General features: G+C 55.6%; 1 protein-coding gene across 1 annotated transcript; it reads right to left on the bottom strand.

Annotated features, from left to right (window-relative positions):
- Positions 1 to 2,283: 2,283 nt before the first annotated feature.
- PLK1 (polo like kinase 1) lies at positions 2,284 to 10,332 on the bottom strand. The gene is made up of 10 exons (XM_065560354.1): positions 9,835 to 10,332; positions 9,081 to 9,249; positions 8,532 to 8,676; positions 7,362 to 7,455; positions 6,450 to 6,669; positions 5,675 to 5,833; positions 5,350 to 5,427; positions 4,211 to 4,365; positions 3,443 to 3,625; positions 2,284 to 2,935 (listed from the first exon to the last, which is right to left on the bottom strand). Exons 1-10 carry the CDS (start codon positions 10,225 to 10,227, stop codon positions 2,729 to 2,731), a joined length of 1,803 nt encoding a protein of 600 aa, XP_065416426.1. The 5' UTR covers positions 10,228 to 10,332; the 3' UTR covers positions 2,284 to 2,728.
- Positions 10,333 to 11,709: the final 1,377 nt, after the last annotated feature.

Raw genomic sequence — 11,709 nt, 5'->3', positions numbered from 1 at the left:
GTCCTCTTGAGGGATTGACCAGATGATCAAAAATGTGTGTGTGTGTGTCCCTGGCTCTGGAAATTGTGATGGTTTTGGCAGAAAGTTTGAATATTGAACAATTTTGGGCAAAAGCTGCAGCCTTGGAAGGTCACTGTGGTGCATCGTGTTCCCATTCTCCTTTAGAGGTCAGGCTGCCTTGTTGGACTGCGTCTCCCAAGGTCCACCGAGGTCTCTGTTCTGGGAGAGGGGAGGCAGAGCATCATGGGAGATGTAGTCAGGCCAGGGAGCTCAGCCCATACAGGGGAACAAGGCACCATTTCCAAACTGAAATGTCATTTTTCAGACCTGTCTCTTTTCTGAGAAATCCAAAACTTTCCAGAGAAAACAGCCATTTCTCACAACTATCTTCACTAAATTCTCCATTTGCCATCAAACACTGTTGTGAGAGGAAATTTGTTGACCAGCTCTAGGATTTGCTAGTAATGAAGCAGTAGCAGTGGAGGTAACAGGTTTGTGAGTAGAGAAAGGGGGTTTCTGCGAGGCCCCTCTAAACATTCTCCCTGGGCCAAGGCAGCCTGACTGTTCCTGTTGTCAGGCCAAGCTCAGATTCCCTCTGGGCAGATTGGGTTTTGGGGGTGGATGAGTAGAGCACTGGCCCTTTAAAAGACCTCAGAGGAAGCTGTCTCCTCCCCCCTGTGGGTTAATAACCCAGCTTTCCTGGCTCTGTGCGATGAAAGCAGTGAGATTTTTTTTTTTAACTGCAGGTTGATGCTGCCTGACAGGCTGAAGGCCTTGTGCTGGCATTGCTAGCTTCCCCAGGCAGAGCTCCCTCCACCCAGGAGGCTGTGCATGGCTGACCCAGCACTGCCTCCAGCAGCAAGATTGGAACTGGTGTGAGTTACAGAAGATTCCTGTGCATGCAGGGAAATAGGTCTATAGCTCCCCCGGAGCTTGAAGAGGCAGCCCCCAGCCCCTGGGGTATTAGTGCTGGGCTGTGCGGGGTTACAGCTAGTCCCAGCACTTAGCTTAGGGGATATTTAATATCCATTTCTGCTGGGGGAGGCAGCTCCATGTTTTCTACACTGTTAGCTTGGAGGAACTGGAGGTGATGTGAGGTAGAGTAGCCCCCTCCTCTCTGGGCAGAACTCCCACAACCTCATCTGTGGAGATAGCAGGCAGGGGCATTGATCATCTAGAGAGGGCACTGCCCCACACAGGCTCTTCAGGGATGAGCCTTCATCCTAAAGCATGGTAGAGACCTCACCCCTTGCCCCTGAATAGCAGAGTTAGGCAGGGAAGAGACAAAACCAGTAACTCAGTTCCCCCGGGGGGGGGGGGGGGGGGGGAGGGAGGGAGGAAGAATTACTCAGGTTGGCCTCAAATGGGCAGAGGGACTCCCTGCTGAGGTGCAGCCCTTTCTCTCCTCCCCTCCCCCCCAGTAGAGCCCAATCCTGCATCTTAACAGGGGAAGATCAAAACCCTCCCTGCAGCTGTGACTGACTCAGAGCACCTGGCACTGGGCTAGGCAGTGTTTCTGGGGGATCTGTGACAGGCAGGCCATGGTGAGTTCTTTGAGAGGTATCAGGGCCTAGTCCCACAGCTGAATTGTAGCACTTCTGGAAGCCATGCTATGGGCTACAGGCACAGCAAGAGCCAAAGCACAGGGGATGTAGGACTAGGAGGGACAGGGGCCCTCCTAAAACCCACCCTGGGAGGAGGGGACAGATCATGGTCTCTGTCACTCCTGCAACACCCCCCCAAGAGGTGAGGTGGGGCCAGGCCTCTTCCTGTTCTTATGGGGACAAACACCAGCAATACAACAGCCACCAGGGTGCCTAGAGGGTGAGAACTACCTCAGTTCCTGTGCCTGCCCTAGAACTAACAGCAGGGTGCTTGTCTTCACACACACACACACACACACAGGGAAGGAAGGCAGATGGCCCTTTAATAGCTTTGCTCTGACAAGGCAGGTGTGCACACAGACTGGATGAGCACTGCAGGCTAGAAGGCTGCTGCAGCTGTGGGGAGAGCACATCACAGAATTAAACAGCAGCCCCTTGGAAGAACTGGGGATTCCTTACAGGCTGTATTAACAGACCATGTGCAGGTGAGTCCACCCTACCTCCTGGGTTAGAGATGGAACGCAGCAGAGTGAGAAATCTTCCTTCTACCTTGTACTTAATAGGGTCTCCCCCATGGGCCAGGCAAAGCCCTTCATCCAGAGCGGGGGCACTGCACAGTAGGTGGGACCCAGAGAGATGCGAGGGGGGAGGGGGCTGCAGAGACCAATCTTTAGTCAAGTTACGTAATATACAAGAGTTTAATTTGGTGCAGATTAGTTTCAATATTAAAAGGCTGATTGCTCAGAGTCAGCATGTGAGCACATTAAATATCTTACAGTCGCTACAGGAGGGGGAAAGGAGCCCCAGAGCATCACAAACATACAAATAACTTACAGAACTCCGCCCTGCCCATGCTCTGTTCTCCAAGGAGGCTGCGTCAAGGCCGTGGAACAAGGGCTGGGGGGATTGGACAGTTAGAAAAACTAGATATTCAATAAAAGCAACTTTCTAATGGGTGCTGAGGGGCCAGCGTGACCATTTCCTCAGCAGCAGCCCCTCCTGCGGCCCCAGTGCAGCTGGCAGCAGAGAGGTGGCCCAGCTGGTGGGAGGTTACTGTTGCAGAGGCCCCTCCGGCCGAGGCCGTAACAGTTTGGCACAGACGCGGAGTCCATTACAGCTGGGTTCTAAGCGGAGAGCTTCGTACGGGCCGAGCCAGACTTGGAGCTAAGCAGCTTCTCCACCATGGTGCGGGCGTAGCGTAGCCGGCTGGCCAGCTCCTTGCAGCAGCCGTGCTCCTCGATCAGGCTCAGCTTGTACGTGCGGAAGTCCCGTTTCTCGTCGATGTAGGTGACCGCCGCCATCAAGGGGCACAGGATGATTTTAGTGTGGTCCTACAGAGAGAACGCATAGAGCTGGAGAGGTCCCTCGGCAGGCTGAGCCCACTGGTTCACAGGTAGCCCTGGGGGTCCTCAGCAGCACATCCCATGTGCACCCCAGGTAGAATCACCTCGCCTGTCTCTGCTGCCATGGAGAAGCAGGACCGGGAAAGCACCTACTGCGTTTCGTTCTTTTAAAGGATTTCAGCACGTGACAACAGAACAGGGAGCCAGCACCACGTGGCCAGCCAGATCTGCACAGGCTCCCTGGCAAACAGCAGCGCTAAGGATTAATAAGGCACAATAGCCTTGATTAGTGAGCCGTGCTAGTGAGTCTGGGTGGCTCAGGTATTGAGAAATGGACTACAGGACCTTTCAGTCCTGGGTCAGCTAGTCTGAACTCTGGCCTAAGTTGGGACCACCTGATGTCACATGCAGAAGATGGTGACAAGGCCCCCAACGTGGTCGGTGAGCTGCTGCCACCGGAGGTTTGGCTCCTGCTACCATGCGAGCTGCTCTCACCTGGAAGAAGTTGATCTGCACGGTGCCGTTGCTCAGGTGCAGGATGATGGCGCTGCGAGTCCGGAACCAGGTGCGGAGGTAAGGGAGGCGCGCCAGCTCGTCCCCCTCCCGGGGCGTGATGTTGGCTCCAGCCTTTAGCAGGTGCTCACTCATGTAGTTCCGGAAGTATTTCAGTAGTGTTATCTATAGAGACAGCCACATGGGTTAGCAGGACGAAGGAGGCTGTGTGGGGAAGATCATACTTCCAAGGCAGTGTCTGCTTCCATAGCTGCATGGCCCAAGTGGGCCGATCAGCATTAGTTCCATTGCCCTCAGCAGTGAAACCTCGGGACGAGGCAGTGACCTAAGAGACGAAATCAGGACTTGCATCCTGACGTCAACCTGCCAGGTTATCGTGAGATGTGAACAAACCAGAACAGTGTGCTTGGACAATGAACCTAGATTGGTGGTTATACCTGGCCTCACTTCATGGGTTTATTTTTTAGTCCAGGTTGATTCCAGCATTGCAGGGAACTATTAATGTTTCTGTGAAACTGCATTCACACTGGGTTTTTACAAAGTGGAAACCACCTGAACGGCTGCCAGTGCTCTTTTTGGGGGGGGGGGGGGGGGGGGGGAAGCAAAGACGTAACCTCTCTAGCCAGACCCTAGATATGTTGATTATGTTTTGTCTGCTTAGATAGCCGTTCAGACCCACAGTGTGGCAGGGGAAGGAGGAGGACACAGCTCCTAGCTGCTGTTAAAATTTGCATCTCCAGAATGACTGACCTTCTTAGTTAACGTAGAGGGGTAGGATCTCACAGTGAAGTAGGACTCGGTGCTGTTTTGCTCAATGTACTGTAGGCTGTCCCCGTCGTTGTACATAATGAGACGGGTGGAGTCATTGAAGAGAACCCCAACGCTGTTATCACACAGCTGGTAGCCTGGTTAGAGAAGGGAACACATTAGATCTCCACACACTGAATGTCTCCAGGCTTGGGATGCTGTAAGCTGTAAGGGTGCCTTAGCAGAAGCCCCCCCCACTCTGGCTTACCCTGGTGCCTCTCCGCTCTCTAGAGCAGGGCCACTCAACCTTTCCAGACTGCTGGACCCCTTTCAGGAGTCCGATTTGTCTTGCGTACCCCAAGTTTCATCTCACTTAAAAAGTACTTGCTTACAAAAATCAGACATAAGAATACAAAAGTGTCACTGCACACTATTGCTGACTCTCGTTTTTACCATACAAATTATAAAATAAATCAATTGGAATATAAATATTGTACTTGCATTTCAGTGTATAATATATAGAACAGTATAAACAAGGCTGTATGAAATTTTAGTTTGTACTGACTTCACTAGTGCTTTTTATTGGTCTAGTTTTACAACAGGCTACATATTTAGATGAGTTGATGTACCCCTTGGAAAAACTTTGCATACCCCTGATTGAGAACCACAGTCTAGAGCTCCTGTTCTCAAAGGACTATGTGGGGAAACCTCCCCTGCAAGAGTCAGTCATTTAACAAATAAATGCAGTGAGCTTCCCTCTTCATCGTACTGCCCTCCTCAGAATGCCAATGCTGTCTCAGCTGGCCTCATTGGTCAGCCTCTTCACCCCACCCAGCCATGTGGTCGCTGGGGCATAAGGTGTTCAGTGCCTGCCAGGATGCGGATCGGAAATCCTAGGCTCTTTAGACTGTAAGGGGTTGCCGCAGGATGTTCACGGTTCCTTCGATCAGCTGAGTATTTTGTGCTGCTCTCAGGGATGGCAACATCTGAGGCACTGCACCTTAACTGGTTAACAGGGTATAAGAACCCGCTACATCAGATGGATGATTTGCACCCTGGGCCTTTGGATCTCCCCCACCCGGGAAGTTGGGGGAAGCAGCTGAAGTGAACTCGGCTGCTGGCCACGCCAAGACGCTCCCTACCTAATCCGTACTTGTCCGAGTAGTCCACCCATTTGCTAACCCAGAAGATGGGTATGCAAGCCGGATCCTCAGCCTCCTCTGCAACAGAAATGGAGTTTGTTAAATAATGTTTGTAAAGCAACCTGTGAAACCCTCCGCTGACTTGCTGGGTGCAAGGGGGAGGCAGGGGAGGGGCGAGGAGCTCCTCCACCAACCCTCCCCTTGGGAGATTTTAATCCCAGCACCTCGTAGCACTTGTAGGCTCTGAGGTCAAAAAGCAGCATGTCTGATAGCAAGGCAGGCTGTGCAGGGATCCTGCTATCTGTCAGCCCAGACCGTAGCTCACCTTGTCTCACTACTGCCCTCTCCGAGGGTTTCGCTGCATTGGCCATGCTCAGCTGCTGTAACATGTCAGCTAGGTGGCAGTCGACAGGCTCTCCCAGCTCCCGCAGTGCTGCTTCGTCTTCCTTTTCATGGGCTTTATCTAAGGCAGGGCTGTCCGGGCCTGAGCCAGAGGAGAAGAGCAGCGCGACAGCTGTGTTAGTAGCCTGAAGGCTAAAGCTGGCAGATGGTTTCAGGAGAAGTTAGATTTACCTTCCAACCCAGCTGTGGCAGTTTGCAGGACACCCCACAGGGCTGAGAGCAGACACCCACCTCTGCAATGGACAGTTCTGCCAGCCTCACCCTGCTCCATCAGAGCAGCATTACCGCAGCTAACGCTGACGACCGTGTCAGTGTCCATACCTCATGGGAGGAGATGGTCTTACCCTGCTTGGGATACTAGCCACTTCCTCTAGTGGGCAGAGGTAGGAAGGAAGAGAACGGCGTTAAGAGCTGCCAGGGGGCACCATCTTCCCTTAGGGCATTAGCCTCCTGTGTGGTGGGGGGATCGGTCAGAAGAGCAGTGACTGCTCCTGCAAGGGGCAGCGCTGGATTTCCAGCACAGCATCGCCACATGAGCTCACTAGGCATAACCGTGTGTCACAGAGCGCCAAGCAGGGTTTTCATCTGCAATTTACTCTCAACCCCAGTCTTCTCCGCCTCCCCACTGTAACCCAGGGCTCTCTGGTAATTGCCACACACCGTGAAAACCTACATCCCGCCCCCTCCCCAAATCTTACCTTTGTTGAGAGCGGTAAGAGGTTTCCGTCCACTCGGGTCAAATCCACCGGGGGCAATTGAAAACCTAGGCGGGATGGTTAGACAGGTGGTGGGCAACCGGGTGGGGATGTAACCTGATGTGAAGAACTCATCATTCAACAGTTCGTCAATAGTAGGGCGGGTGGCAGGGTCAGATCTCAGCATCTTCTGGATGAGATTAGCAGCTACGGGGTTGATGTGCTGAAAGAGGGGACAGGCAGGGTTCATGAGTGAGGGCCAGGGGATAAGCACAACCTAGCACTGGTGTGCACAATGGATAGGTCAGCCCCACAACTAGAGAGGCTCTCCTGCTCCAAGCAGAGGGTGTGCATGGTTGGGGGGGGGGGGAAGAGAGGAGACGACGACACTGGGACTCAGGCCTGGAGGAGCTGAGGAGGACCAGAGTTCTAAATGGCTCTCAGTGAGAAAGCTCCTGGTGCAAGTACAATGATTGCAGAAGGGCCTGACAGGCTGCAGGCAGGGATGGTTTGATACCCAGACCAGTTCTCCTCTGTGGCTGGACTCAGAATTTGAAGGAGGCCAATGGTAGGAAGGGAGTTCGAGCCACTTACATGCCCACGATATCACCCAACAAAATATTGTAATGCATCTCCGTGCCAGTTTGGGGGGCTAGCACCCCCTCCCTTCCCCTGGGAAGTTGGCCTTTCAAGTTAACACCCCTGCACTAAGACCTAGAAAGGTCTAACACAAATGTAGCTCCTTGCCGGGTGTCTCCTCATCCTTTCAGGATGCTGAAAACCATTTCCATGGTTATGAGCAGGCACCAGAGAAGCAATTTGGCTTCTGCACAGCTCCATGATATCGGCTCTTTCACTAAGGTGACAAAGATCGGCCAGGAGGACGAATGCTCCCCTCTGCAACAGGCTCCTTACCTTGGGGATGTTATACTCGTTCTTCTTAATTCGGATGTATGTTTCTTTTAGACAAGAGGTTTCAAAGGGTGGCTTCCCTACCAGGAGAGTGTACCTGTATATTTAAGAAATATAAAAGCCGGTCACAAGGAGAAGACCGCAAGATTTCCACGAGGTGTCTTTTGCAGCAGGGGGAAATCACCACACACCCAGGAGATGAAGGGCAGAAGACAAGTGAATTTGAAATGCCAGTTCGATTTCCAGTTCCCTGCTCCCTAAGGGAGGAGATTGGAACCTGGTACCTTCTGGAGAGAGTTCCAGCTAGAAGGTGGCACTTGAGACTTTAAAGAGATAACCTGCCCTACAACAGGAAGTTAGTCTGCAAATGCAGTGGGTGCACACACAACAGCTGGCAGGTCAAGGTAAGCAGAAAAATTGCAGTGATGGTCAGATCTGAGGAATTTTCTGGACATAGTCAAATCCCAGTTACAAAGCAAACGAGCCATGAAGGAAGCGGAGAATCATTACCCATCTCCACCCCTCAATTACTACCTTTATGGGAGTAGTCCTGCTAGGGCAGCCGAATTTTCAAACAGTTAATTTTAAATTGTAACATTTAAGACCCAGTCCGTACAGAGATTTTAACCATGTTAGCAGCATTGTAGCTAGAGAACAGCACACAGCTGGGTCTCAGGGTAGTTAGAGCCTCAGGCCCGGTCTACGTGTAAAAATCTGATCAACCTAGCTACGTCGCTCAGGGCTGTGAAAAATGCCATGCCCAAGTGCTGTGGTTTAGACACAACTAGGTCAATGGAAGACTTCTTCCCTAGACGTAGCTAATGCACTCTCCTCCGAGAGGTGGATTAACTCCATCGACGGAAAAACCCTTCAGTCGATGTAGAAAGCATCTGCACTGTAACACCACAGCGGCTCTGCTGCAATGCCATAGCTGGTGTCGCATAGACGTACTCTTAGTTTGCACTTAACCAGGTCCTGGCTTGGAATTGGTCATCTTTGCTTTACAGCGTCTCCTTTAAGAAAAAGGCTCTTTACAATCTAAGATTAACCTGGAACCGATCGCAGTCTAGTTCACTGAGCTGGCTCATCTCGGCAGCCTTAAGCCCATTACATGCTGAAGGCCCAAGTTTAAGGGCACACAAACAAAAAGTGAAGATTTGTCATAAAACTTACATAATGCAGCCGATGGACCAAATGTCCACTTCAAAGCTGTGTCCCTTCTTGCCCAGCACTTCAGGAGCTATATAGTTTGGCGTCCCACACAGGGTCTTCTTACGCTCACCATCATATTCTACTTTGGTTGCCAAGCCAAAGTCACCTTGAAAGAAGGTGTGTGTCGGTCAGGGTTACGCACCAGGCAGACAAGACTTGTTTCCTTAGCTCAGCAGTTGACAGTCCGTGGTCACAGACCTTGCTGCTGAGCCACAAGTGGCAGAATTATAGGCAACAGCCTCCAAATATTGAGTCTTAAACTGCCCGAGAGAGGCTGGTTTCAGGGTAGCCCGCCCAGATAGGGGGACGTATTCTGGCATAAGTTAAGAAGCGATCATGTGGTTTTGTGGTAGCAGAGCATCCTCCTCTCTCTGCTGTCCTTTCTAGGAGCGCTCAGTGGAGAGCATCCCAAGGAATCTTTGCAGCAAGAGACTAAGGGAAGGGGTCCCTGGACAGGCTTCTCCCCTCCACAGGCAGGTGGCTAGGGATGGGCCCTGCAGGTGTCCATACCTATTTTCACCTCCATGTCATCGTTGAGGAAGAGGTTGCCCAGCTTGAGGTCCCTGTGAATGACCCGGTTGCCGTGCAGATACTGGCAGCCCAGGATGGTTTGCCGCAGGTAGTACCGCGCTTCGGGCTCGGTCAATGCTTTCCTCCGCTTATGCAGCTCCAACAGGGACTGGGGGCCAGGAGAGAGGCAGGACCATGAACACCCCCTGAGAGCCAGTTAGCGGCCCCCTCCCACCCCAGCCCATTTGGGTCCCAGGTGAGACATCCCAACCCACCCTCCTGAAAACCAGGTATCTCCAGCCCCTGGGCCAGGCCCTACCCATCCTGCCCCCCTCACCGTTCTACCCCCTGGTGCCTCGACTGGGGACTCTGCCCCGCGGGCATCAGCCCGCCCTAGCTCCGCTGAGAGGAGAGTTGCCATGGGGAGGTTTAGGAGGGTCCCTCCCTCCCCGCTGCTCCCCGCTGCTGGCCCTTTAAGGCGCTTAGAACGCTCAGACATGGTGGAACGCAGAAACAGTTTCAGGGTTCCGGCAGTGGCGCCGCCCCCACCCCCCGTGGAACGTGGTCCCCTGCCTGGGCCCCGCACCCTCAGCCCGGCCCCGGCCACGGTACCAGCGGGCATCCCAACCACCCGCGGGGCAAACCGAGAGCGGCTCAGCAGCGAGCCAACGTCCCCCCACCCCCCCCCCCACACCCGGGCGCTCGCGGAGTCGGGGCTCGGCCCCCCACCAGCCGCCCCCGGGATCCCCCTCACCCTCCGGCGGCAGAGCTCCAGCACCACGAAGACGAAGTCGCTGTCCTCGAAGAAGCCCTGGAAGCCGACCACGTGGCGGTGCGCCAGGCTGCGGTGGATGGAGATCTCCATGGACATCTTCTCCTTCTGGTGCGGCTTCACCAGCAGCGACTTGGGCACGATCTTGCCCGCGAACACCTCCTGGCTCTCCAGCTCCGTGATCTCGTAGCACTTGGCGAAGCCGCCCTTGCCCAGGAAGCGCCCGCGCATGTAGCTCCGGCGGGTGCGCGGATCCACCAGCACCTTGGGGATCTCCTTGGCCGCCGCCGCCCCGACCCCAGCGCCGGCCCCGGCCGCCTTCCCGGGCTCCGCCGCGCCCGCCGGCTTCACCCCCTTCCCGGCCACCGCACTCATGATCCTGCCCCTGCCCGCGGCTCCCGCTCCCCGCCCGGCCCTGCGCTGACCTCGCCCCGCTCTCGCCGCCGGCCGCTCCGACACTGTAACAATTTCAAACCTCGAGCCGGAGCGTTACAAGCCCCCAGCGCGCTCCCCATTGGTTGCTAGGATTTAAAATCCAAGCCGCCCGCCGCTAGGCACCATGGGAACGCCCCCTCCCGCCCGGTTTAAAGGGACAGGCGCGCCCGCTGCGCCGCGAGCAAGGAGCCGCTTCCAGAACGCCCCGTCTCGCCCTGCCACCTCGTCCCCGCGGGCAGCCGCTCTCCTGCCCCCAGCTGTGATCCAGCCACCCCAGATGTGCCGCTCTAGCCCCAGCCACTCTCCCGCCAGATGTGCCCCTGTAGCCCCAGCCACTCTCCCGCCAGATGTGCCCCTGTAGCCCCTGCCACCCTCTCCCAGATGTGCCCCTGTAGCCCCAGCCACTCTCCCGCCAGATGTGCAGCTGCTGTGATCCAGCCACCGCACCCCCAGATGTGCCCCTGCCACCCTCTCCCAGATGTGTCCCTGTAGCCCCAGCCACGCACCCCCAGATGTGCAGCTGCTGTGATCCAGACACCGCACCCCCAGATGTGCCCCTACCACCCTCTCCCAGATGTGCCCCTGTAGCCCCTGCCACCCTCTCCCAGATGTGCCCCTGTAGCCCCAGCCACGCACCCCCAGATGTGCAGCTGCTGTGATCCAGACACCGCACCCCCAGATGTGCCCCGTAGCCCCTGCCACTCTCCCTCCAGCTGTGCCGCTCTAGCCCCTGCCACCCTCTCCCAGATGTGCCCCTGTAGCCCCAGCCACTCTCCCTCCAGATGTGCAGCTCTGACCCAGCCACGCACCCCAGATGTGCCGCTCTAGCCCCAGCCACTCTCCCGCCAGATGCAAAGCTATGAGAGCAGCCTTCCCTTCCCTTCCCCCCTCGCACTTTCACTAGGGTTACCATATTTTGTGCCTCCAAATGGAGGACACTCCAAGGCCCACGGCCCCGCCCCCAACCCCGCCCCCTCCCCACCCCGCCCCCTCTCCTGCTTCCCCTGAATATTTGATTCGCGGGAAGCCTGAAGCAGGTAAGGGGGGTGTGGGGGGAGGAGGCGCGGCCCAGGCTGGCCCCCCGGCGTTTCCAGCCTGGGTCGGCTCGGGCCCTGGGATGCCGGCCCCCGCCGACCACCCCCGGCCCGCCCAGCACTGCCGGCCCCCGGCGCATCCCCCGGCTCCCGGCCCCGCCGGCCCGCCTCCCCGCCGGCCCGGCTGACCTCCCGATTTTCCCGGACATGCCCAGCTTTTGGGGATTTCCCCCCGGACGGGGATTTGAGCCCCCAAAAGCCGGACATGTCCGGGAAAATCCGGACGTATGGTAACCCTACTTTCACAGCTTCCCTCTATAGTGTTGCAGGAGCCTAGACCCAGGCTTTGGGCTCACTGAGGGTGTGCTTCCTGCAGAATAGGAGCTAG

Source organism: Chrysemys picta, chromosome 10 (assembly GCF_011386835.1).
Source record: "Chrysemys picta bellii isolate R12L10 chromosome 10, ASM1138683v2, whole genome shotgun sequence".
Classification (NCBI taxonomy): Eukaryota; Metazoa; Chordata; order Testudines; family Emydidae; genus Chrysemys; species Chrysemys picta.
The sequence above is the reverse complement of the archived record's forward strand: the minus strand, read 5'-3'. Positions and strand labels throughout refer to the sequence as shown.